Source organism: Salvelinus alpinus, chromosome 4 (assembly GCF_045679555.1).
Source record: "Salvelinus alpinus chromosome 4, SLU_Salpinus.1, whole genome shotgun sequence".
Lineage (NCBI taxonomy): Eukaryota > Metazoa > Chordata > Actinopteri > Salmoniformes > Salmonidae > Salvelinus > Salvelinus alpinus.
Window position 1 is genome coordinate 35,701,568 of NC_092089.1, and position 27,631 is coordinate 35,729,198.

General features: G+C 41.3%; 4 protein-coding genes across 5 annotated transcripts in view; 3 read left to right on the forward strand and 1 right to left on the reverse strand.

Moving 5' to 3' along the window:
• Nucleotides 1–328: 328 nt before the first annotated feature.
• LOC139572372 (apolipoprotein C-I-like) lies at nucleotides 329–3,002 on the forward strand. The gene is made up of 4 exons (XM_071395102.1): nucleotides 329–570; nucleotides 1,287–1,353; nucleotides 2,452–2,593; nucleotides 2,718–3,002. Exons 2-4 carry the CDS (start codon nucleotides 1,299–1,301, stop codon nucleotides 2,782–2,784), a joined length of 264 nt encoding a protein of 87 aa, XP_071251203.1. The 5' UTR covers nucleotides 329–570; nucleotides 1,287–1,298; the 3' UTR covers nucleotides 2,785–3,002.
• Nucleotides 3,003–18,130: 15,128 nt separating this feature from the next.
• Nucleotides 18,131–18,748, reverse strand: LOC139572579 (membrane-spanning protein YciB-like). Its single transcript, XM_071395284.1, has one exon. It carries the CDS (start codon nucleotides 18,746–18,748, stop codon nucleotides 18,131–18,133), a length of 618 nt encoding a protein of 205 aa, XP_071251385.1.
• Nucleotides 18,749–21,101: 2,353 nt separating this feature from the next.
• Nucleotides 21,102–25,007, forward strand: LOC139572374 (apolipoprotein C-II-like). The gene is made up of 4 exons (XM_071395104.1): nucleotides 21,102–21,464; nucleotides 22,322–22,384; nucleotides 24,212–24,410; nucleotides 24,506–25,007. The coding sequence occupies exons 2-4, from the start codon at nucleotides 22,336–22,338 to the stop codon at nucleotides 24,591–24,593; spliced, it is 336 nt and encodes a 111-aa protein (XP_071251205.1). The 5' UTR covers nucleotides 21,102–21,464; nucleotides 22,322–22,335; the 3' UTR covers nucleotides 24,594–25,007.
• Nucleotides 25,008–27,011: 2,004 nt separating this feature from the next.
• Nucleotides 27,012–27,631, forward strand: part of LOC139572373 (trypsinogen-like protein 3) — a 1,784-nt gene continuing 1,164 nt past the window's right edge. Inside the window, exons 1-2 of one of the 2 annotated variants that reach the window (XR_011674391.1) lie at nucleotides 27,012–27,164; nucleotides 27,593–27,631. The exon at nucleotides 27,593–27,631 is cut by the window's right edge and continues 136 nt beyond it. Coding sequence is in view for 1 of the 2 variants with exons in the window: in XM_071395103.1 (XP_071251204.1) it covers nucleotides 27,122–27,164; nucleotides 27,593–27,631 (82 nt within the window). In the remaining variant the exon portion in view is untranslated. The remainder of the gene's footprint in view (nucleotides 27,165–27,592) is intronic. The other variant, XM_071395103.1, reaches the window with a different exon arrangement.

A 27,631-nucleotide genomic window follows, 5' to 3' on the forward strand; every position in this document is an offset into this window, starting at 1 on the left:
GGTGGACTCAGAGACAGATCTGCACTGAGCACCAGAGTCAATGCAGTGCTGTTTAGTGATGCCACTGCAGAACTGTATCAATATCTTACCTAGTATAAGTATCTTGTGACCTAGTTTAATGGTCATAGTCCACTTTAGGTCTGTATCTCTGTGCACTCACAGTCTGATGATTTATAGTGGATATTTTATGACAAATTAATATCACATTATAAAACCTAAGGCAGTTTGAACCCCCCCCCCAGATCAGACTGTGAATTACAGATCCAGTCAAATAAATACATTCCCACAAAATCTGATTAAATACGTGATCATGTGTGGTTTGAAACAAGACAGGACATGGACCATACCTCAGCTGGGCTCTCCGAAAAAGGGAGATGGGGGAGGGTTGGTTAATCTGGAGGAGAAGGTGGGAGTAGGCCACTCTTGGCGCATGCTTCATTGTGCGATGTGGGGTCACCATAGGTCAGAAGTGGTGACTACTGATTACGTCAGCGTCCTGGGATATATAGAGGGACTCCGTCAGTCTGTCAGACACACTCTGGTTATTTTCTCTCTGAGACGGGAAAACAGGTAAGATTAACCTACTTTTCACTTGCATTTCTAGAAACTTATTTTCATTGTTATTACTTCAAATGCCTATCTTTGTATGTTTTTGTTCTTATCTGAGCAAACACATAGGCCGGAAGAACTTTTGTTCATCAGTTTATTTACTCAAAATATATGCACGTGAATGCCGTCAATGCAGTTGTTTATTTTATACCCCAACCTTTCCATAAATCTATACCAGTCTCTCAAAATCTGTTTGCGGTATTGTGGCGACATCTAGGTGTAGTTTATACAGCGGGAAAGACATCCAGCCTACCTTCTGTTTCTGAGCGCCATCCAATGCTCAGGACAGATATTCATAGAAACAATTGTTATGTTAGTTTACTAATTTGATCAAATGCAGGTCGAGTTTAAAATCTAAAATGTAAGGCTATCAAAGTTTTTTTGTCTTGCTCATGTAAAGTCAGCAATCTAAGTTGTGTGTAGGCTAGAGAACGCCAAGGGAGCTGTCCACTGTTCTGAATGCACTAACATAACAGCTGTTGATCATTTATTACAACAATAATAATTGTTTAGGATGGCTTACATCTCACTTGTTTAGCACAGCTCCTGATGAAACCCTGACGGCATAATGCTACGATTTTGTTTTAACTCATAACTAACTCACATCATGCAAACCTTTTTATGATGGAGGATATTAAAGGCAGGGTGTTGTTACTAAATGTGTCCTTCCCTTGCAGCCAACAGTCAAGATGAAACTTTCCATTGCCATTGCCGTGTTGATGCTTGTGTTCGCCGCACACACAGGTATGAAGCCCTACCCTATTAGGCAGCCATTACACTCTCACTCTATCTAATCATTTCATTGCTCATTCACCTCCCTCAATACTGGCGTCAATACTAATGCATTATCACTGGTGACACGTATGTGATGTTTCTCTCTCACACAAACACACAAACGCATGCATACACACATGCACATGTACATGCATGTACACAAACACACAGCTTCACACACACACAAATACACTTGATACTACTCTATACAAATCCATTACTACTGAATGCATAAGTCTGACCTCAAATACACATCAATACAAATATATTATTATATGAACACACATGTATCATATCTCTCTCTCTCTCTCTCTCTCTCCACCTTTCTCTCTTCATGATGAAACCCTCAGTCTACTCATTTTCCTGACTATTTCCCCTTCTCTATTCATAGTTCTAACACTCTCCCCTTCTGTTCATAGTTCTAACACTCTCCCCTTCTGTTCATAGTTCTAACACTCTGTCCTTCTGTTTATAGTTCTAACACTCTCCTCTTCTATTCATAGTTCTAACACTCTCCCCTTCTGTTCATAGTTCTAACACTCTCCCCTTCTGTTCATAGTTCTAACACTCTCCCCTTCTGTTCATAGTTCTAACACTCTCCCCTTCTGTTCATAGTTCTAACACTCTCCCCTTCTGTTCATAGTTCTAACACTCTCCCCTTCTGTTTATAGTTCTAACACTCTGTCCTTCTATTCATAGTTCTAACACTCTCCCCTTCTGTTCATAGTTCTAAGACTCTCCCCTTCTGTTCATAGTTCTAAGACTCTCCCCTTCTGTTCATAGTTCTAACACTCTCCCCTTCTGTTCATAGTTCTAACACTCTCCCCTTCTGTTCATAGTTCTAAGACTCTCCCCTTCTGTTTATAGTTCTAACACTCTCCCCTTCTGTTCATAGTTCTAACACTCTCCCCTTCTGTTCATAGTTCTAACACTCTCCCCTTCTGTTCATAGTTCTAACACTCTCCCCTTCTGTTCATAGTTCTAACACTCTCCCCTTCTGTTCATAGTTCTAACACTCTGTCCTTCTGTTCATAGTTCTAACCCTGCCTCCTTTCTCTCTCTCTACAGAGGCTCAGGAGGCTGAGAAGACCATTGAGGAGCATTTCGCCACCTTCGGCAATCAGATGAAGGAACTAACTGATGACCTGTCCGTCAAGACCAAGGACATGTTTGAAAAGATCGGGGACAGCGAGTTCGCCTCCAAGACCAAGTACACGCACACACACACCCCCCAAAACATAACCCAACATTTAATTAATTGGAGATCTACATTAGTACTCTGAAATAATTAAAGACTGAAATTACTCACTGTGTCTCTGTCTCCCCGTCTCCAGGAACTGGTTCACTGAGCAGTTTGACAAGATGAAGGCCAAGGTCGACGAGAACTTCCCCAAGCAGTAGTAAGCCTGTACACCTCTGACCCTGCCTGTCTAAGACCCCCCCACGCCCCCATCACGCTTCTTGCCTGGTGACGCGGTTGCCGTGACGCTGACACCAAGGTTATATTCCCCCTCTGTGAAGAGACTGATGTCATCTCTGTGTAATTGTTATGGCTTGCTTTAATAAACATGGCTTGCTTTAATAACCTGAACAATAAAGACACCTTTGTGATAAAACTATATTTGTGGGTTGTTATATTATGCATTTGATTTGCTACAGTAAGAAGTCAACCTGTTCATTTTTAAAGAGACCAATGAGTCCAAGCAATGACAAGTTAGAAGTTATTCTGAACAATGAGTTTGATTGGCAATGATTTGTGTGTCTCTTCAACTAATATATGGGGGGCACATCAATCAATCAAATGTATTTATAAAGCTCTATTTACAGCAGACCGATGTCACAAAGTGCTATACAAATACCCAGCCTAAAACCCCAAACAGCAAGAAATGCAGATGTAGAAGCACGGTTTTATAAGGATATAAAGACATGAAGACCTGTACACATAATACAGACAGTATGCATAACATGTATAAAAAAACTGTACAAAGACCAAACATTCACTTCGTCTCTGTTTGTGATGCATTGTGGGATAGGTGTAGGATGTTAATGTGGTCAACGTGAATGGTCAGCTGACCAGTATGTCACATGGGTTAAAAACACCATGGTGGCCAGAGAAAGAATTAGTGCATTCTGACTGAAAGATACTATACTTAAAAGCAGTCTGCAACACATGTAATTTCACATTTTGCCCAGACACTTCTCTAACTGAGATTCAACAGTAAGACAAGGGTCTGTCAATGGCCCCTTTCTTCCATTCAACATGTTGGTTGTGTGCAGCCCTGAAAAGTATCTCTATGAACAATGTTCAATCTCTTGAAACTTCATGTTCCTGTGCTAAGATATGTTTACCCTAAAAAAAGATACAAACTTGTGTCACAATCACAAATGGACTCTGGATTGATGCTGTTATTGAGCTCTCATTAACAATGAGCACTCTGTAAAGCAATACAACAGACATACTTTGATGCTCTGGATATCTTGTATCACTCTGGATATCCACTCGTCAATAGCTTTACTGAGAGATACTAACCCGGTCAAATAATTCTGCAGAATGAATTAATAGCAGAGAGTGTTCTATGAGAGATAGTGGTCTATCCATCTATTTCAATAGCAGACACCAAAGGGCAATTGGGAGCACTACACTTCCTGCTGGTCCTCCATTTCACAAGGCCCGTGCTAAAGTCAATGTTTATCCTGAGTTAATGATTACTATGCTGTCCCTGTTTACTGGAATCTGCTCCTGTGTTTGACCAGAGGTCAAGGGTCAGACGTAGGGGGGTTAGAGGGGGTCCAGGGGGCAAGAGGTTTGTGCACCCCACCAGGGAATACTCATATTTTCACCATATTTTCTGGTGGAGTGTCATGAGTGGGCAGCTTTAATCTGCTCTCTGTACCCTCTTCTCCCACAACAACCAACTACTGTGCTGTGTCTGTCGACAGGACCAGAGGTGAAGAGCAATAGCAGGAAAACAAGATTTGAAAATGACATCCACAGTTGGTCATGTATCAGTGTGATATTCAGCATTATGCCTGAAACTGATGTGTTGCAGAGAGAGAGAGAGAGAGCGAGAGAGAGAGAGAGAGAGAGAGAGAGAGAGAGAGAGAGAGAGAGAGAGAGAGAGAGAGAGAGAGAGAGAGAGAGAGAGAGAGAGAGAGAGAGAGAGAGAGAGAGATAGGTATTGTGAAGTGGACTCCTCTCTTGAGTTCTGCTGACTGAGACATTGGGTCTAGTCCAAAACAGTACTCTATTTCATTGACCTGCTGTCTTCTTAATAAATCTATCTGGAGCACAGTGATATAAAGACCTGGTCTGAATACTTACAAGCCAACATGTCCACTCGTCTTTATTAAAGGAACTTTGGCCTACTGCATACAGCAGCTGACACAAGTCATGTATCTTATTTCATGATATTTTTCATGATATTTTGTGTTAACCTTTTTTTTTTAGGTTAAAATAAATTATCTGCCAATGACGTTAGATCATTTAGCTTGGTAAAAAAAAATATATCGTCTAAAGGGAATTATCACGAAATATTAGATATTTCCGCTTGCTTACGTTTTGGTTTTTGCAGTATACCCTGAAAAATCTTTTCTCAGAACTTAAATAAATAAAGAGTATCGAACCACTGGACTACTTATGACTGACTCACTGATCATCTAAGCCAATCCAATCAGTCCACCACTTCCCACCCAAAAACAGACCATCGGTCAGTGGTCACCAAAACAAGAACAACGTACACATGCAACCAAGAAAAAGCGCTGTGAGAAGTCCCCTAATTCAAATAAAGTGACTTGATTCCACCAAACAGATTGGACAATACTGAGAACAAACACTAAGGTAAAGTGCTCCCTAAAATGCTCTTTCACTTACTTTGAATTGTGTATTGACCAGCTGTTTTTATACTGGAGGCCAGCTGTTATGAGTGATACTGTTGATTACAGAAATATATATACATATCAGTGATGTATCATTTGAATGTATGATTATTTTTGTTTGGGGTGATGAAAAATGTAATGTACTGTTTATTGAATAATTTCATTATATGTAATATCAATTTTCTAAGTGAGATGTGTATTTTAGCCAAGTCTTCCCTCTCATTCTGTTTCTATGACAGATGCAAGGGAAACTGAGGCTGGTTGCTCTCGTCTTGCTCCTTCAAGGTGTGGCCGTGCATTTCATTTTTTTTTTTACTCTCTATCTGTTCTATCCTCCATTGAACTGTTGACATGGACTGGTAGTCTGTTACCTACTGTTACCTACTGTAACCTACTGTAACTTCTCTCCTCCATAGCATGTGTGTCCATAGTGGCCCAGATGCCAGCCCCAGGGGACTCTGACTCTGAGGGGGTTCTGCAGCGGGCAACAGAGGCATACAGGTACAAACAGACACACAGTCACCATGGCCGACCTTGCCGTTTTAAGAATAAGGGTAAAAGGCGTGCACTCAGTGGATGCTGCTTCCAACTGATTTATTATTGTGTGTGTGTCTTACAGGGCAGCCAAAGTTAAAGCCCAGAGAATAAGAGAGGTGGTGCAGGCCTTTGCTGGTGCGTACTACGAGGACCACATCAAACCAGTGGCTGATCCCTACATGGACTGGGCCTCAGCATCCACCAGTTCCTTCTGGGACAGAGTCAAGGAGAAGATGGACCAGTACAGACCCATCTAATGGCACCTGAATCTAAGGCAGACGAACACCCACCCAGCTCACTGCCAGCACATATACTCATGCAAGGTGATACTAGGGCTGATGCTATGTTCATATGCACTAGGGATTACAACTAGGACATTTGTGTTACAATGTTTTAGAAGAGCGCGTAAACAGTGCTGTATGATTTGGCCGGTGAATGAGGACACCCATTTACTGGTGTTTCACTAACCTCAGCACAAGGGTTGTGGTAGTATTAAAACTGCCATAGAGTGTATTAGTAATCATACCGTTATGGCTCACATATTGCATCTGAGTGAGTCAATTAACTATTGTGAACCACCAAAATTAATTCAACGAAAAATAAAATAAAAAACATTTAATTGTACCATTATAGTGTTGTGCCTTTTCATAAACTTTCCCTTGACACGGTCTACACTCCTCACATTCATCCATCTCTGAATTGAATGAAGTAGAAAGCTGAGAGAGACTGAGAATAGATTTTAGAAAGGCAGAGAAAGCAACAGGGAATGACAAAGAGGGAGAGAAAGAATGAGACAGAAAGAAAGAGACAGACGGACAGACGGACAGAGACATCAGTGATGGGAGTGACATCTACAGACTGTGCTGAAATCGGAGTGTTATCTAGGTGAGAGTTGACAGTTGAGATACAAGGTTCAGCAGGTGTGTCTGGCTGGAGGGGAGATGTGTGTGACCTGCAGGCCATTTCTCTCAGCTCTCTCTGTGTGGACTGCAGACATCGATCCTGGAACACAGTCAACACACTCAGGGCCCTGTTTCATTCAATCAAAACCATAATCTGACTAACTGGGATACATGAAACACGTTCAAATAGACAGTGAGAATGGACCTTAGCGTGAATAAACCATTGAGATGATTTTTTGTTAGACATTGTGAAGAGTGTTTTGTTGTTGAGTTCGTGAATTCTGAATGTGTGCAAGAATACAGATTTTCAATGAGTTACATAGAGGCAGTCAAACATACTGGTTTATGTTCCACACAAATGTTGACAAATAAATTATGGAAAACTTTCAGACACAGTTATAATGCTTAACAAGATCCTTCATTCAAACAGAAATCTACTTCGTGCACTGATATGCAGACGTTTTTGAGGAGAATTTATGCTTTCCCTCGTATGCAGAATAGGGCATTGCAGCATAAATCATTTTCAGAAACCAATCCAAGTGATAATCTGGATGCATTGCGTCACCTGTCTCAAGTGCAATGGACTTTGTGTAGGCGAACAAGTGTGTGGATGTTTGTCCTATAGGTACAGTGGGTTCTGGTGTGTCTGGTGCGTGGGTGTGTGTGCGTGTGTGCGTGTGTTCCTGTAGGTGTTTGTGTGCCTGCGTACCTGTGTGCATACTCATTAGATGACGTTTGTTTACTCTCCTCACTATATCATGGTGTCTACTTGTCCAGATTGCTTTACAGACAACTCAGCCACCAAAGGAGACTGTCATTTAATTCACTGGGATCTGTACACACACTACAACAGGAGGTCATCTTTTTCTCTCTCTCTTCTCAACTTTTATAGATATATTATTTCAATGCTCTAGTATCTCTAAAAATATAAATGTATTAATGTATACAGTTATTTTCTCATGCATTTTAAGATGCATCTTCCTTTCCTATCAGATATAAACAGGTCAACAGTTTCATTGATGCCTGATCAGAAAGGTGTGATTTCGAGTCTAATAAATAGACAGGCATTGCATTTAACTTCATCTAAATAATGCATATAAATTCCTATTGTGTTTGTCTTTTTCTTTCAGAAATGAACGGAAAATTGGCATTAGCCTTAGTGCTTGCACTCCAAGGTAAGACCTAGAACCTGCAACACACACCCTGCAGAACTCAAACCAGATGTGTTTTTTCATCAGAAATGAATGCTTATAGGTACCTTCATGTGCGTGTAACATATTGGTTACTGTTCTCAGATGATTCATTCATAGATTTTAGATGTGTATGAAAATGTAAGTTTTTTGGCCAAACCGCTGTTTATCCATTGTTTAGCTGGAATGGAAGGTTCGTATCCTGTATATTTTACTGTGATATGTGGTTGTCTCACCTAGTTAGCTTAAGATGGATAAGAGCATCTGGTAAATGACAAAAATGTAAAATATAAAGGTTTTACATACAGATCTCATATTACTGTGTTGAATATTTTTTTGTAAAAAAATAATTACCGTATATTGATGTCACAAATGTATAATTTCTACAGTTCTTTATAAACAATGTAGCTATTTGGCACATTTGACTGTGTAAAACCTAGCTGTAATACAACTTCTTTCTGTGAGAGAGGCGGATATATAGCATTTTGCTAAAAAAAAATGAAATGAAACCCTCGTGATATTTTAAACAAAGACATGGCTGTCATTGAACAACCCCATGCCATGATTACACAGTGACAAAAACTATCTCTTCCATAATGTCTTTAAACAATAAAGGCAAATTTACCAACATTTATGAAAATGGATATATAGCGTTCATTCCAGCCATTTATACAACAGAAGGTAATAGCTACCTTTGACCTGCAGCTGTGAACATGTCAGTGACAGTGAGAGAATATGTCAGCAACAGGAATGCATAGCACAGTTAGTTGTATGTTTATCTGAGAGGTGAAAGGCCTTGAACTGTGATGGACTTGTGGAGGTGATAGACCGACTACGTTGAGCAGTGACACTATGGGCATCAGACACCACTGCTACACAATCTGCAGGGATAAGAGAGACCTCAGACGTCAGGTTGAAATGGCCTTTGATTATTTCAGCCAAGTTTACTCATCATGAGAGCGATCAAACCAAGTGACCAAACTATCTCCATTACACAGACACTAAATCAACCTTACTCACACACACTGCATGGTTATGCGAAGCATTTTAATATATTAGGGCTATTTTGTGGCTATAGTTAGTCCAGTGGTTTTAGATACTCTATAACAGCAGTCAATCAAGTCAAGCAAGTGCAATGAATTAATAAAAACTATCTCTTCCCTGTCTCCCCTCCAGTCTCTGTGTGCCTGTGTCAAGTACCAGAGCCAGACAAGGAGCTGGTGGAGAAGTATGAGACCATGAAGTCTGTGTTCTACAAGAGGCTGATGAACGCCTACGGCAAGGTGCAGGCTGCTGTGGGGCCTATGACTGAGAGCCTGGGCCAGGGCCAGGGCCAGGCTGCCAAAGACTACATCGAGGAGCTGCAGGGCAACCCGAAATTCCTGAGCGTTGTCAAGATCGGAACGTGAGTGCCCCACCGCGACACAACCAAGTTAACTTGACGCATCGATCCAGACCCTGCACTGAGTCAGTCTGTCGATGTCCTTCTGTTGTCCTGCCTGTTTGTCTGTCTATCCGTCTGTCTGATTTACTGTCAGTTATTCTGTCTATCTGTCCATAACTTTGAAATAGGATTTCAAATGATTATAGGATCTTAGATGCTGGCCCCTCATGCCTATCAACATGTTACCTAGATATTTTACCATTCTTTATTGGACGTTAACCACTGGACACATCAGAACTTAAAATACAATTTAAGGTATTTCAATTACATTTCATTACATTTCAAAACAAGTATTCAGATCATCTTTATTTAAAAAAACAAGTAGTTGGAAATACACTTGGAAAGTATTTGAAATGACTGAAATACACTGGCTCAGATACACTCCCATGCATTTAACCCAGGTTTTTGAAATACTTTCAAATACAATTTGGAAGACTATTTGTTTTAGTTTTCTCAAATATCCATTCAAATACTCAAATAAAAGTACTTGTTTTGGGCTGAGTATTTCAGAATACTCAATACACAGATATAAAAATAATAATACTAAAATACACATGTATTTGAACCCAAGTCTGGGACACATAGGATGGCTGTTAACCTATGACACACTGACATCTCCTCCTGTCTCTGTGTGTGTGTTGCCCAGTGGTCTGGCCCAGGAAGCAGCACCCTTGGTGGACAAGGCCCGTATGGCCGGCCTGGGTCTGTACGGACACTATGTGCGCCCCCATGTCGGCACCTACCTGGACGAGGCCATCAACTCCATCAAGGTTTACCTCGACAAAGTCCTACCCGTCGAGGAATGAGCCCTAGATAGCCTCCGTCGCATCGGACCACCCCACACGCTTGTACCTTTCCACACAGGGCTTGGCTCTGCTTTAGCTGTGCTTCTGATACATGTATTAAATGCTAGAGGGGGGAAATACCTGAAGGTGATTGAGAAGAGAAATGCACAATGCAAAACACATCCCCTCCCGTTTTCTATGTCAACACTTTCCTAGACATGACTGTTCAAGTGAAAGAAAGGTCAAAGCATGGTAGATAGGAAGATTGACATCTCGAAAGAGCTTAAACATTCATTCAACATTGTGCATGTATATAACTACGTGTTTGATACTCTAACAGGAGTTTGTGTGTGTGTGTGTGTTTGTGTTCAATAAAGATCTGAAAGTTGAAACACTCGACTGATACTTGTGCATCATGTTTAATTAGGGTATTTGGTGCAGAAACATTTTTACTCATCCATATGAATAATAATATCATGAACCAGATTTTTCTTTAAATACCACAAGTGAGAAATGTTGATCAAACTGCTTAATTGTTTAATTATTAAGAAGTTATGGATAGCACTTTATTTTAGGGTAAAGAAATTATGTACTTATTATTATGATTCATTATTTAAGAGTTACATGGTAAATACACAATAACAACCTATAAAAACATATGTTTCTTTGGAATTCATTAAAACAAGCACCATTTCGGTACAAAGTGGTTAAAGCAGCATTTTGAGATTTTAACACACACAACAAAACTGTAGCCCGTCACTTGTTTTGATTGAGAACAGAACAGAACAGAGGAGAGCAGAACAGAACAGGCCAGAACAGATGAGAACAGGACAGAACATGACAGAACAGTTGAGAACAGGACAGAACATGACAGAACAGATGAGATCAGGACAGATGTCAACAGGACAGAACAGATGAGAACAGGACAGATGAGAAAAGGACAGATGGGAAAAGGACAGATAAGAACAGGAGAGATGGGAAAAGGACAGATGTGAACAGGACAGATTAAAACAGGACAGAACATGACAGAACAGAGGAGAACAGGACAGATGAGAAAAGGACAGATGTGAACAGGACAGATGAGAACAGGACAGAACATGACAGAACAGAGGAGAACAGGACAGATGAGAAAAGGACAGATGTGAACAGGACAGATGAGAACAGGACAGAACTTGACAGGACAGATGAGAATACCCATAGTAACAGAGGGTATACTACATACTTTGAGATTTTTGTAAAAAATAAATATTTTTTTAATGTCAAAGTGATTTACAAATGTTCCCTCAGTTTACCACCACTACCATGCCTACCAGAGACTTGTGTGCCAATGTGTGATCCATACTGACAGTAGGGTTGGGTGATTTTAAGATTGCATCTTCTATTGACGATATTTGACAACCATTGACGATGGTGACGACATCGTAATGTCACAAACGATTAGCATATTTAAATTTGACTGCACCTCCAGAGTCCGGCAGCTGACAACAGCACAGTGGAGGGAGCACACGGCAGGGTGACATGCCAAATGGCCCATTCCCTATTTGCCATAGCAAAATACATTCCAATACATATGCGATAGTTAGACTATTAACATAATGCAAGAGACCAATGTAGATACACACAATACCCCATAATGTCAAAAGTGGAATTAGGTTTTTAAACATTTTTACAAATGAATAAAAAATGAAAAGCTGAAATATCTTAAGCATTCAACCCCTTTGTTATGGAAGACAAAATAAGTTCAGGAGTAAATTGTGTAGGCCAATGACACAACATCTAATTGAATACATTTCGAATTCAGGCTGTAACATAACAAAATGTGGAAAAAGTCAAGGAGTGTGAATACTTTCTGAAGTCCCTGTATAGGCCTGACGGAGTTTGAGCTCAGAAAGTTGACTAGAGATAGAACAAACAATTAAAAGATAGACTAATCAAATATATAAATGTAACAAACCTGGTACGTTTCTGCTTTACTTGACCAAAGTATAGGCAAAATAAATTGTTAGGTCGGAAAATCCCTCCTTGCAAACCAAACAGCCAGGTCGCAGTTGCAAATGAGAACTTGTTCTCAACTAGCCTACCTGGTTAAATAAAGGTAAAATAAAATAAAAAATATAGACCAACACATAGGCCACTGTCAATAAAAGTTGCAGTAAATGTTACTTTGATCAAGTTCAACTTGTAAACTATCGAACTGTAAAAATACTAAATATACAATCAGATAAAACAAATTAATATTTATAACATTCTTTATAACACTTAAAAACGAATAAATGAATAGGCCTATCAGAATATGCCTTTAACCTATAGAACTGTACAAATCCTAAATATTGGCCTTAAAGTTTGAAAATATATAAAGTATCCTAAACAAAATAAATATAAAAATGACCTAAATGAATGCAAAAAAACCTGTGTAAATCGGTCATTCAAGGTTTGACAGAATATATATATTTTTTCGAACAAAATTAGTCTTGATTTGAATTTAGGCTACAATATAAAATTACATTTAAAATAAAGTGCAATGAGGAACCATCAGGTAGTGTATTTTTTTTTACCATGTCTTAGGCCTACGTGAAGGTTTCTAGTAAGGAACACCATTATGTTCATCCAGAACAGCGAACTCAGCAAGATGATGGACTTGTAAATGTTGACAGAGGTTTGTCCATACTTTGCCCTGATTATCTTTTTGCATACTCTGCAAGTGACCAGTCAGGTCTGCTGGCTCACATTAATTATTTGGCCTGAAACTGAAGAACTGCCAAACAGGCAAAGCATGGTGGTGGAGCCTGGTGGGGGAAGCATAATGCTGTGGGGATGTTTTTCATCGGCAGGGACTGGGAAACTGGTCAGAATTGAAGGAATGATGGATGGTGCTAAATACAGGGAAATTCTTGAGGGAAACCTGTTTCAGTCTTCCAGAGATTTGAGACTGGGAGGGAGGTTCACCTTCCAGCAGGACAATGACCCTAAGCATACTGCTAAAGCAACATTCGAGTGGTTTAAGGGGAAACAGACCTCAACCCAATTCAGAATCTGTGGTATGACTTAAAGATGGCTGTACACCAGCGGAACCCATCCAACTTGAAGGAGCTGGAGCAGTGTTGCCTTGAAGAATGGGCAAAAATCCCAGTGGCTAGATGTGCCAAACTTATAGAGACATACCCCAAGAGACTTGCAGCTGTAATTGCTGCAAAAGGTGGCTCTACAAAGTATTTACTTTGAGGGGGTGAATAGTTATACACGCTCAAGTTTTCTGTTTCTTTGTCTTATTTCTTGTTTGTTTCACAATAAAAAAATATTTAGCATTTTCAATTTGGTAGGCATGTTGTGTAAATCAAATGATACAAACCCCCCAAAAATCAATTTTAACTCCAGGTTGTAAGGCAACAAAACAGGGGGTTAATACAAGGGGGTTAATACTTTCGCAAGCCACTGTATGTGTACATTTATTTTGCAACGCTCGCACACGCAACGCGTCCGGTTTAGGCATGGTGTAATTAACAGGTATGTGTTCTTAAAAGTTAACTTGTGATGTTTCTTTCCTTCTTAATGTATTTGAGCCAATCAGTTGTGTTGTGACAAGTTAGCGGCAGCGTAGCCTAGTGGTTAGAGTGTTGGACTAGTAACCGAAAGATTGCAAGATCAAATCCCCAAGTGGATAAGGTACAAATCTATCGTTCTGCCCCTGAACAAGGCAGTTAACCCACTGTTCCTAGGCTGTCATTGAAAATAAGAATTTGTTCTTAACTGACTTGCCTAGTTAAATAAAGGTTAAATAAGGTAGGGGTGGTATACAGAAGATATCCCTATTTGGTAAAAAAACAAGTCCATATTATGGCAAGAAAAGCTAAAATAAGCGAAGAGAAATGACAGTCCATCATTACTTTAAGACAAGAATTTTGAAAGTTTCCTCAAGTGCAGTCGCAAAAACCATCAAGCACTATGATGAAACTGTCTCTCATGAGGACCGTCACAGGAAAGGAAGACCCAGAGTTACCTCTGCTGCAGAGGGTAAGTTCATTAGTTACCAGCCTCAGAAATTGCAGCCCAAATAAATGCTTCATAGAGTTCAAGTAACAGACACTGTGAAATATATTTTCAATAACAAAAAAATATTTTTTACAGCTGTTTGAAGCTGGTGGACCAAAACTAAAAGTAAAAGGCTCAAGCGCAAGTCTCCGCCATGGGATGAGGGGAAGGGAGATTTGTTTTGAATGTAGCCTAGTGCTGTTACAATTCATCTAGCACTAGGCTGCATTCAAAACAAATCTCCCTTTGAAACATTATCATTCCACTATTACTGCAGATATATTATGGACATTTTCTGAAATTACAATGCAAATATTAAATAGAAAATCCTATGTGTATCACCTTTAAGTTGCTGTATAAAATATCTGACATTGTATTCAAATTTGAACTTTGTTGTGCTTTTAAATGGTTGAATGCACAGTGATAACACATTTAGGTGACAACTAAACCAAAAATCTCACATTGATTTTCCGTCGGAATTTGGTTGTGCTTTTAGATTGTTGATATCACAGTGAAAACACATTGGGATTTCAGCAAACTTTTTGCTGTATTTTTAGTCGGTGAAAATAGGTTGTAATCTCATTGATTAACGAAATGATGTGGGGATAGCACCTCCATTTTGACCCACTCTCTCTTGCTCTTGTCACGCCCTGACCGTAGAGATCCTTTTTATGTCTCTATTTTGGTTGGTCAGGGCGTGAGTTTGGGTGGGCATTCTAGGTCTGGTGTTCTATGTTGTCTATTTCTTTGTGTTTGGCCGTGTGTGGTTCTCAATCAGAGGCAGCTGTCTATCGTTGTCTTTGATTGAGAACCATATTTACGTAGCCTGTTCTCCCACTTTGAGTTGTGGGTGATTATTTTCTGTTTAGTGTTTGTCGTCACCTTTCAGAACTGTTCGTTTGTCGTTTTGTTAGTGTTCATATTTATTAAAGAAACGTATTTATGAATACTTACCACGCTGCACCTTGGTCCTCTTCTCCTTCTCCCGACGACAATCGTTACAGCTCTCTTCATCAACACCTGAACGGAGGAGTGAACTTTGACTTTGACTCAGTCAACACATCCCCACTCAAATATACACTACCATTCAAAAGTTTGTGGTCACTTAGAAATGTCCTTGTTTTTGAAAGAAATGCACATTTTTTGTCCATTAAAATAACATCTAATTGATCAGAAATACAGTGTAGACATTGTCAATGTTGGAAATGACTATTGTAGCTGGAAATGGCAGATTTGTAATGGAATAACTACATAGGCGTACAGAGGCCTATTATTAGCAACCATATCTCAGACTGGCCAATAAAAATAAAAGATTAAGATGGGCAAAAGAACACAGACACTGGACAGAGGAACTCTGCTTAGAAGAGCAGCATCCCGGAGTCGCCTCTTCACTGTTGACGTTGAGATTGGTGTTTTGTGGGAACTATTTAATGAAGCTGCCAGTTGAGGTGTCTGTTTCTCAAACTAGACACTCTAATGTACTTGTCCTCTTGCTCAGTTGTGCACCGGGGCCTCCCACTCCTCTTTCTATTCTGGTTAGAGTCAGTTCGCGCTGTTCTGTGAAGGGAGTAGTACACAGCGTTGTACGAGATCTTCAGTTTCTTGACAATTTCTAGAATGGAATAGCCTTCATTTCTCAGAAGAAGAATAGACTGATGAGTTTCAGAAGAAAGATCTTTGTTTCTGGACATTTTGAGCCTGTAATCGAACCCACAAATGCTGATGCTCCAGATACTCAGCTAGTCTAAAGAAGGCCAGTTTTATTGCTTCTTTAATCAGAACAACAGTTTTCAGCTGTGCTGACATAATTGCAAAAGCGTTTTCTAATGATCAATTAGCCTTTTAAAATGATAAACTTGGATTAGCTAACACAATGTGCCATTGGAACACAGGAATGATGGTTGCTGATAATGGGCCTCTGTACGTCTATGTAGATATTCCATAAAAAATATGCCGTTTCCAGCCACAATAGTCATTTACAACATTAACAATGTCTACACTGTATTTCAGATCAATTGTATGTTATTTTAATGGACAATTTTTTTGTTGCTTTTCTTTCAAAAACATGGACATTTCTATTTGACCCCAAACTTTTGAACGGTAGTGTACATACAGGCTAGCTCACTGCTTCCTCTCAGCTACTGCCTGCTATTCATTCCTGTTACCCAGTACGGAGAGGAGAAACAGTGAGAACAGCCATATTCGTTGGTTATCCATCTGTTGGTACACCATCTTTTAGTTCCCCATATTTTGGTTCACCATGTTTTGGTAAATTTGCATATACTCCAGAATGTTATGAAGAGTGATCAGATGAATTGCAATTAATTGCAAAGTCCCTCTTTGCCATGCAAATGAACTGAATCCCCCAAAAACATTTCCACTGCATTTCAGCCCTGCCACAAAAAGACCAGCTGACATCATGTCAGTGATTCTCTCGTTAACACAGGTGTGATTGTTGACGAGGACAAGGCTGGAGATCACTCTGTCATGCTGATTGAGTTTGAATAACAGACTAGAAGCTTCAAAAGGAGGGTGGTGCTTGGAATAATTGTTCTTCCTCTGTCTATCATGGTTACCTGCAAGGAAACACATGCCATCATCATTGCTTTGCACAAAAAGGGCTTCACAGGCAAGGATATTGCTGCCAGTAAGATTGCACCTAAATCAACCATTTATTGGATCATCAAGAACTTCAAGGAGAGTGGTTCAATTGTTGTGAAGAAGGCTTCAGGGCGCCCAAGAAAGTCCAGCAAGCGCCAGGACCGTCTCCTAAAGTTGATTCAGCTGCGGGATCGGGGCACCACCAGTACAGAGATTGCTCAGGAATGGCAGCAGGCAGGTGTGAGTGCATCTGCACGCACAGTGAGGCAAAGACTTTGGAGGATGGCCTGGTGTCAAGAAGGGCAGCAAAGAAGCCACTTCTCTCCAGGAAAAACATCAGGGACAGACTGATATTCTGCAAAAGGTACAGGGATTGGACTGCTGAGGACTGGGGTAAAGTCATTTTCTCTGATGAATCCCCTTTCCGATTGTTTGAGGCATCCTGGATAAAAGTTTGTCCGGAGAAGACAAGGTGAGTGCTACCATCAGTCCTGTGTCATGCCAACAGTAAAGCATCCTGAGACCATTCATGTGTGGGGTTGCTTCTCAGCCAAGGGAGTGGGCTCACTCACATTTTGGCCTAAGAACACAGTCATGAATAAAGAATGGTACCAACACATCCTCCGAGAGCAACTTCTCCCAACCATCCAGGAACAGTTTGGTGACGAACAATGCCTTTTCCAGCATGATGGAGCACCTTGCCATAAGGCAAAAGTGATAACTAAGTGGCTAGGGGAACAAAACATCGATATTTTGGATCCATGGTCAGGAAACTCCCCAGACCTTAATCCCATTGAGAACTTGTGGTCAATCCTCAAAAGGCGGGTGGACAAACAAAAACCCACAAATTCTGACAAACTCCAAGCATTGATTATGCAAGAATGGGCTGCCATCAGTCAGGATGTGGCCCAGAAGTTGATTGACAGCATGCCAGGGAGGATTGCAGAGGTCTTGAAAAAGAAGGGTCAACACTGCAAATATTGACTCTTTGCATCAACTTCATGTAATTGTCAATAAAAGCCTTTGACACTTATGAAATGCTTGTAATTATACTTCAGTATTCCATAGTAACATCTGACAAAAATATCTAAAGACACTGAGGCAACAGACTTTGTGAAAATGAATATTTGTGTCATTCTCAAAACTTTTGGCCACGACTGTACACAGTCAAGATCCTTACAGACAGACTGACTTACTGGTGGTGTTCCAGGTTGTCTTTTTTGCAGTCTCACTGTGCATCCCAGAAGGTTTCTATGTCATATTAGTGTGGTTCCTGAAACGTAAAAACTTCTCCAGTCTGAAAAAAATACCACCTGGAGCGGCACCATCGACTGACTGACAGTCTGACCAACCAAACATTTTGAGCCGGCTAAATGTAGACTTTCACACACACTTTGAATCTCTAACCCTCCCCTCTCTTCCACGGATGCTCAGGGCATCCGTTTGCCGAGGCAAGCTGAGGAGCGTGAGGCTCCAGAAGAGGTAGCTGAGGAGCGTGAGGCTCCAGAAGAGGTAGCTGAGGAGCGTGAGGCTCCAGAAGAGGTAGCTGAGGAGCGTGAGGCTCCAGAAGAGGTAGCTGCGGAGCGTGAGGCTCCAGAAGAGGTAGCTGAGGAGCGTTAGGCTCCAGAAGAGGTAGCTGAGGAGCGTGAGGCTCCAGAAGAGGTAGCTGAGGAGCGTGAGGCTCCAGAAGAGGTAGCTGAGGAGCGTGAGGCTCCAGAAGAGGTAGCTGAGGAGCGTTAGGCTCCAGAAGAGGTAGCTGAGGAGCGTGAGGCTCCAGAAGAGGTAGCTGAGGAGCGTGAGGCTCCAGAAGAGGTAGCTGAGGAGCGTTAGGCTCCAGAAGAGGTAGCTGAGGAGCGTGAGGCTCCAGAAGAGGTAGCTGAGGAGCGTGAGGCTCCAGAAGAGGTAGCTGAGGAGCGTGAGGCTCCAGAAGAGGTAGCTGAGGAGCGTGCGGCTGAGGAGGCTGTGGTTGAGGAACCGGCCCCGGTGGCTGATGTTGCTCATTTATTTTCCATGTGTCTGTGTGTCCATCAGGAATGCCTACATTGACACCACCATGGCGGTGAGCACCTACTCTGGCATCCTGCAGGAACAGGTTTACCATATCTTACACCAACAGTAAATATAATTCCTTGCTTACCTCTGCATCTTCAAAGTCCCTTGGTGAGGAGACTGTCGTAGCTGTGCGCCCCTACTCTCTTTAGGCTCACCTCAGACTGCACACAGAACCTTACCATTATGAATGAAGAAAAGAGCCCTAGTGTTTCACCACGGGAAACCCAGTTGGGCAGAAACACATGTCAAATTATAGTGGCACCCAGTGGTGCAGTCAACTCAAATGACTCTGACGTCAGATTTCAGGCACATCTGGAACAGTTTGAAATACTGTGTTATTTTATGTCAACAAATTCTCTTGAAATAAAAACATGAATAGCAGGAAAACAGTAGACCCTATGTGTTTCTTGAGGAGTATGATTCAGTTGTATGAGTCTGTATGACCTGTTTGTTCAGTTGTGTATTATTAGACAAAGTTGTGTAATGTAGGATATGTTCATGCATATCTCCCAGATTTGTATGATGAACATTACAGGCCAGTACAGAATAGTACAGAACAGAACAGTCCAGAACAGTCCAGAACAGAATAGTACAGAACAGTCCAGTCCAGAACAGGACAGTCCAGAACAGTCCAGTACAGAACAGAACAGTCCAGAACAGAATAGTACAGAACAGTCCAGTCCAGAACAGAATAGTACATAACAGTCCAGAACAAAACAGTCCAGAACAGAACAGAACAGTCAAGAACAGAATAGTCCAGAACAGAATAGTCCAGAACAGTCCAGAACAGAATAGTACAGTCCAAAACAGTCCAGAACAGAAAAGTCCATAACCGAACAGAACAGTCCAGAACAGTACAGAATAGTAGAGTAGAGTACAGAGGAGGGATATAACAATATGTTTCCTGAACTGGGCAACTGAGTCACACAAGTCCAACACGTTTTTCCCACTACCAGAGAGAAATACAGCAGACATACAGTGTGGGTGGTCAATCACAAAGTGCAAATATTACATGTCTGCTGTTGCTGCCCTGTTTCACTGCACCCTCTTGCCAGGTCGCTATGTAGCTGAACATGTTCTTCATAACCTACTTGGCTAAATAAAGGGCCTCAATTAATAATTAAATAAATAAGACATATACACCAATTAAAATATGTTTAATGAGTTCGATCTTCAATCTCACTCCAAAAGCTAATTCCGCGCCAAACAGATTAGATAATGATCAAGGGCACAACCCTCCCTATTCAACCAATGATCAGTGAGAAGGGATATGGTCAGGAGGTTTTTGCTTTAGTGCTACAGATAATCTAAGAAAACGTGCATTACTCTGTCCTTGTCTGTTCCCTTGCTATGTCAACTCATTTATTGATACCTTCTATTCAGTCAACGTTTTTACCCGACAGATCTCAAAGTGATTGACAAATGTCAAGACATTAGATGCATACCAGCCTGTCCCTTCAGTTTATCACCACCACCACCTACCAGAGACCTGGTCATATTGACAGGGCACAAAACAACCTGTCATAGTGACAGGACACAAAACAACCTGACGTGTGACAGGGAATCAGGTGACTGGAGTGTTTACACAGCACTAAATTTAGTAAACAAAGAAGGAAAAAAAATCTTTCAATACTAAGAAAAAGTTCAGTATTTCACAACTTAATGTTGAGTTTGCAGTGTCAGTTAAAAGAACTGAAGCATGGATGACAGTTTCTTCTGGCCCATAGAGGAAACATCTAACAACAAGTTGGAAATAAATACTGAACTCCCCCGTTGTACCAATCAAGTCTAACACGGGAAATGTAACGTAATACTGGAAATGTACAATCATACTTTATTGTAAAATCACTTGACCTCACACACACAGCCAGGACAGGTTATTAAGAGGATTTTTTTGCTAAAAGATCATGGCAGATTCATCACAATACACCTGAAGATTTGAATGATGCAGTTTAAACAGCTCACAGCTACAGCACTGGGCTTCACATTAGATATTCAGTGATACAGATCATGCTGCCCCACCATTCACTTTCACTGGTAGTGAGTCATTGACCGATAGTTTACCAGCACCACTTGGTGAATCTTTGTCTTAGTTTACCAGCACCACTTGGTGAATCTTTGTCTTAGTTTACCAGCACCATTTGAGTGCAGTGGGGTCTGTGCTAACCTGTAGTAACCAGACCGACGGACGTGTCAATGGTGATCTAGACTTAGGACTGTGTGCTTAGGCATGGGAGGGGGTGGTGGTAGGGGGTTGTAATATGAACTCTACTGACTTAATAAAGACCAATAAAAATCAACCAGTCTCCAATGAAAACCAATCAGCAATCAGGATAACTTGTTCTGTTACATTTCAGGACACCTATCTGGATTGGCAAATACACAGAATCCCCTACACTAAACTCAAATGATACTAAATCAACAAATTATGAACATGTTACTGTCATAGCATCTCCATCTTTGACCCTGTCTGTCCTCTCTCTCACTTTCTTTATCACATACACAAACACCTGAACAGTGGGTGTTTATCTCAGAGGAGTGCACTTTGGCTCGGAGAACGACAAGTCAACACATCCCCACTCATATATATACAGGCTAGCTCACCGCCGCCTCTCAGCTACTGCCTGCTATTCATTACTGTCACCCAGTACGGAGAGGAGAAACAGTGAGTACAGCCATGTTCGTTTGGTTCACCCTGTTTTGGTTCACCATCTTTTGGTTCACCCTCTTTTGGTTTGCCATTTTTTAGTTCACCATCTTTTAGTTCACCATCTTCTTTAGGTTCACACATCTGTATGGAGAAAAAGAAAAGGGTGCACGTCATGATAATATCACTGTTATAAGGTGTTGTAGATGGGTATTGGGTGGGTAAGATGGGTATTACACGTCTGTCTCCAGAATGTTGGACAAAACACTCTCTGGGAGAGATCAAGTAGAGGGTATTGAGAGGGGTTCCAACTGAACGGAATAACTAAATAAATTATAGCATGTCTATACAGATGTAGAACCTTAATTTGATCCAGGAAATGAGCTGGAAAGAGCAGGAAATGCAAACTTGTAGTATATTCAAGATTTAAAAAGGCTTCTAAAGTTTGCAATTTAACATTTCAGACTTGATTTGCTAACTAAAATGTATCAACCCCCTACAAAAATGGCCATTAATTATAATAATATTATAATTATTATTTCCTGTTTCTCCAGGATTATTTTCCTGCTGTGAGAAACTGGTCAAAGTAAGATCCTGCATCTGTATGTGGTCTGCTGCATCATAGTGTGACACAAACCCAGAAAAATTATAGTTTCATTGTCATTAAAAACATTGCCAACCTCAGAATAGCCTTACCTTAGTCATTGGACACATGTTAAAAGACATGTTTGAGATAAAATAGAAGAGATTAGATCAGCCTGAGATGAGATAAGGCTAAGAGCAGAGCTGAAAAGGAAGAGGAAATGATGCCGACTAGTGGACAAGTTGATGAATGGTTTGTCTGATCCTCACCAAGATGTTTGCTTTGCACACAGATCTGAGTGACATCATGAACAAGATTCTGATCATCACTGTGCTTGTCACTCTTCTGGGCCTCAGTAAGTACACAGTCAAGACCCTGACTGACTGATTGACTGACTAACTGACTGACTGACTGACTAACTGACTGACTAACTGACTGACTGACTGACTGACTGACTGACTGACTGACTAACTGACTGACTGACTGACTAACTGACTGACTGACTAACTGACTAACTGACTGACCGACTGACTGACTGACTAACTGACTGACTGACCGACTGACTGACTGACTAACTGACTGACTGACTGACTGACTGACTGACTGACTGACTAACTGACTGACCGACTGACTGACTGACTGAACTGACTGACTGACTGACTAACTGACTGACTGACTGACTGACTGACTGACTGACTGACCGACTGACTGACTGACTGACTGACTGACTGACTAACTGACTGACTGACTGAACTGACTGACTGACTGACTGATCTGACTGACTGACTGATCTGACTGAACTGATCTGACTCGACTGACTGACTGACTAACTGACTGACTGATCTGACTGAATCTGACTGACTGACTGACTGACTGACTAACTGATCTATCGACCGACTGACTGACTGACTGACTGACTGACTGACTGACTGACTGACTGACTGACTGACTGACTGACTGACTGACTGACTGACTGACTGACTGACTGACTGACTGACTGACTGACTAACTGACTGACTGACTAACTGACTGACTGACTGACTGACTGACTGACTGACTAACTAACTGACTGACTGACTAACTGACTGACTAACTGACTGACTGACTGACTGACTGACTAACTAACTGACTGACTAACTGACTGACTGACTGACTGACTAACTGACTAACTGACTAACTGACTGACTGACTGACTAACTGACTGACTGACTGACTAACTGACTGACTAACTGACTGACTGACTAACTGACCGATTGACTGACTGACTAACTGACTGACTAACTGACTGACTGTCTGACTAACCGACTGACTAACTGACTGACTGACTAACTGACTGACTGACTAACTAACTGTCTGACTGACTGACTGACTGACTGACTGACTGACTAACTGACTGACTGACTGACTGACTGTCTGACTACCTGACTGACTAACTGACTAACTGTCTGACTACCTGACTGACTGACTGACTGACTGACTGACTGACTGACTGACTGACTGACTGACTGACTGACTGACTGACTAACTGACTGACTGACTAACTAACTGACTGATTGATTGACTGACTGACTGACTAACTGACTGACTGACTAACTGTCTGACTAACTGACTGACTAACTGACTGACTAACTGACTGACTGACTGACTGACTGACTGACTGACTGACTAACTGACTGACTGACTGACTGACTAACTGTCTGACTGACTGACTGTCTGACTAACTGACTGACTGACTGACTGACTGACTGACTGACTGACTGACTAACTGACTGACTGACTGACTGACTGACTGACTGACTAACTGACTGACTAACTGACTGACTAACTGACTGACTGAACTGACTGACTGACTGACTGACTAACTAACTGACTGACTGACTAACTGACTGACTGACTGACTGATGACTGATGACTGACTGACTAACTGACTGACATACTGGTGGTGTTCCAGGTTGTCTTTTATGCAGTCTCACTGGGCATCCCAGAAGGTTGCTTTATCATAATAGCATTTCGCTACACCTACAATAACATCTGCTAATTTTGTGTATGCGACCAATAAAATTTGATTTGATTTGAAACATTAAACACTCCAGATAAGAGCACCTCGAGCGGCAATAATGACTGACTGACAGACTGACCAACCAACCATTTTGACCCTCTAACCCTAACCCTCCCCTTCTAGGTGCTCAGGGCCTCCGTCTGCCTAGACAAGCTGAGGGTACGCCTGAGGAACCGGTTGCAGATGTTGCCGAGGCTGATGGAGAGCAGGGAACCCTGGAAAAGCTGACCAGCGCCGCCAAGAGCTACTACGAAACATCCATCAGCACCGCCTCTAGCTGGCTGGACAGCATCGATGGCGTGAAGCTGAAGGAGAAGGCCAAGTAAGACAGACACGCACACACACACAAGAACGGAACAGCAGGTCAAGATAGCAGGCTGACAGTTAATGCACTGTCCATGTGTCTGTGTCCATCAGGAATGCCCTCAGTGACACCACCGTGGCGGTGATCACTTACGCTGGCATCCTGCAGGACCAGGTCTACCACATCTTATACCAACAGTAAAGACCCTTCCTTGTTTCCCTCTGTGTCCCCAACGTCTTCAAAATGCCTTGGTGAGGAGAGTGTCGCAGCTGTGGGCCTCTACTCTCTCATCCTGGAGCCTCTGATCAGCTTCACCAGACCTCCAACCCTCGTGACGTCCCCCTGGAGTCTGTGTAGATTGAAATACAGTATTATTTTATGTCAACATTTTACGTTTCAATCATTTAGCAGACGCTCTTATCCAGAACAACTTACAATTAGTGCATTCATCTAAAGATAGCTAGGTGAGACAACCACATATCACAGTCGTAGGAAGTTAAAACATTTTACAGTAAAGTAGCTATCAGCAAAGTCAGTGAAAGTAGGAAAATACTTTTTTAAATGTTATTTTTAATGTCAACGTATCTTGAAATAAAAACATGCGTTTGTAGAAAACCAGTAAACCCTATGTGTTTCTTGAGGGGCATTATTCATATGAATCAGTACGATCATTGTACTTAGTGTTTTATTATCAGACAAAGTTGAGAGACGTAGGATATGTTCATGCATATCTCCCACAGGTTTGTGATGTCAATATGGTTGTGTGTACATCATGTCTCAGAGTTTACAATATGGACAATATGGAGTCTCACAATGCCTACTGTACATAACTATCACCTAACACTGAGTCAACTGCCTCTCCACCTGAATATAGAGGAAAAAGAAAACACTGATTCCTGTGACTGTTTCTGACAGACACATTCTCAACCAGAGCTTGAGTTTCTAAATGAGTGGAAATAAAGGGTGTCCTCTGGGTTTCTGATCTCAGAAAGGTTCGAAGTGAGCTATTCATGATCCTTTTGAAGCTGCAATGATAACAGACAGAAATAATACATTTTACCTCAAATATGACCATGCTCACTGAAGATGTAAGAGCCTAGAGCTACAAGACCACAGAGAAGAACATCTTGAACTGTTAGTTAACCTCTTCATAGGGTTGTGATACACTAGCAGGGATATGGCCAATCTGATGTAGCCTCAGTCTAAGATTCATTCAAACTGACTCAAAATGTATTCAAACTAAATACCTGAAATCCCTGAGTAGGCTTCTTCTGAGTACCTACATTTCCCCATCATGATTTCCCAATTCTCTCACAACTTTATCTGTCTCACAAGGCCACATTGTTGCCTTCTCTTAGTAATCAAACCACGGTTAATGAATAGCTTCACTTGATATTACTAAATGAGGGCACTGCACATTGATACAAGGGGTTACATAATAGTAGATCCCACTGAGTACTTTGATCACAGTGAAATATTAACTCTAAATGCTAGGAATTATATGAGTAGCCTTATCTCTCTTGTTTATTCGTTTTTTTCCAATGGTGACAGTAAAAGGACATAGCACCTGTACTATAAAGAACAACACATGCGTCTCATACTAAAGGGCCAACGTGTTTTAAATTAAAGGGCTTTAAGTTTTTTGTTCTGTTTGTTTGTTTTTGCTTTGTTGTTTGTTGTTTTAATAATGTAAAAAATATATACTGTATATTTGTACTTATGTCAAAAATGGCAAATTGTATGCTCTTATACAGATGTAGGATCTTCATTTGATCACCTTGCTGCAGGAGAGCTTGTTGTGTATTTGAGGTTTAAAAAGGCTCCTGAAGTATTTAATCTCCACGGTCCCGTGTGGCTCAGTTGGTAGAGCATGGCGCTTGCAACGCCAGGGTTGTGGGTTCATTCCCCACGGGGCGACCAGGATGAATATGTATGAACTTTCCAATTTGTAAGTCGCTCTGGATAAGAGCGTCTGCTAAATGACTTAAATGTAAATGTAATGTAGAAATTTCAGACTTGATTTTCCCAGTATCAACCCTTACAAAAATGTCCATTGATTATAATGCACATAATAATCCACATGTTCTGTTGCTGCAGGATTGTTTTCTTGCTTTAGAAAACTGGCTGAAATTAAGATCCTACATCTGTATGTCCAATAAAATAAAAGTATATTACAAACACATCTGTAATTGACTGGATGGGGGCCTATAGTCACAGCATACCTATCCAGTCACAGCATACCTATCCAGTCACAGCATACCTATCCAGTCACAGCATACCTATCCAGTCGCAGCATACCTATCCAGTCACAGCATACCTATCCAGTCGCAGCATACCTATCCAGTCACAGCATACCTATCCAGTCGCAGCATACAGTCACAGCATACCTATCCAGTCACAGCATACCTATCCAGTCACAGCATACCTATCCAGTCGCAGCATACCTATCCAGTCACAGCATACCTATCCAGTCACAGCATACCTATCCAGTCACAGCATACCTATCCAGTCACAGCATACCTATCCAGTCGCAGCATACCTATCCAGTCACAGCATACCTATCCAGTCACAGCATACCAATCCAGTCACAGACATGAGAGAAGTGCCAGGAAAACAAAGCACAGGTGCAGCCCAGGCGGTCAACTCCCAGAGATCTAAAGGCTAGAGGCACAGATACACAGGTATAAAAGAACCACAGACTAAACCCAGTCTCATACAGAGACCAAGACATGATGAAGCTGCTACTGCTGGCCTTGGCTTTGGGATGTGCAGGTAAGACTGTAATACACAGTATCTACAGCATCATGAGACAGTTATGCAATGCAAGAGCATGAAGAATGATACCTTCTTTTAGAGACAGGTTAGGGAGGGAGATATACGGCAGCGTAGCCTAGTGCGTTGGACTAGTAACCGTAAAGGTTGCAAGATCAAATCCCCGAGCTGACAAGGTACAAATCTGTAGTTCTGCCCCTGAACAAGGCAGTTAACCCACTGTTCCTAGGCTGTCATTGAAAATAAGAATTTGTTCTGAACTGATTTGCCTAGTAAAATAAAATACACTGAGTGTACTGAACATTATGCTCTTTCCATGACATAGACTGACCGGGTGTATCTCAATATTAGGAAGGTGTTCTTAATGTTTTGTACACTCAGTCTTTACACTCATCTATACTATGACCATTTCTCTCTCTCTTATTTAGCGGCTGTTCCAGTGAAGGAGGATGGAGCGTTGTTGCAGG

Excerpts from the sequence above, each read along its gene's own strand:
- LOC139572374 (XM_071395104.1), top strand. The coding sequence starts at position 22,336 with ATGAACAAGATTCTGATCATCACTGTGCTTGTCACTCTTCTGGGCCTC. Across the intron at positions 22,385-24,211 it reads TGTCACTCTTCTGGGCCTCA|GTGCTCAGGGCCTCCGTCTG; the intron begins GTAAGTACACAG and ends CTCCCCTTCTAG. Across the intron at positions 24,411-24,505 it reads AAGCTGAAGGAGAAGGCCAA|GAATGCCCTCAGTGACACCA; the intron begins GTAAGACAGACA and ends TGTGTCCATCAG.
- LOC139572372 (XM_071395102.1), top strand. The coding sequence starts at position 1,299 with ATGAAACTTTCCATTGCCATTGCCGTGTTGATGCTTGTGTTCGCCGCA. Across the intron at positions 1,354-2,451 it reads TGTGTTCGCCGCACACACAG|AGGCTCAGGAGGCTGAGAAG; the intron begins GTATGAAGCCCT and ends CTCTCTCTACAG. Across the intron at positions 2,594-2,717 it reads GAGTTCGCCTCCAAGACCAA|GAACTGGTTCACTGAGCAGT; the intron begins GTACACGCACAC and ends CCCCGTCTCCAG.
- LOC139572579 (XM_071395284.1), bottom strand. The coding sequence starts at position 18,748 with ATGAGCAACATCAGCCACCGGGGCCGGTTCCTCAACCACAGCCTCCTC.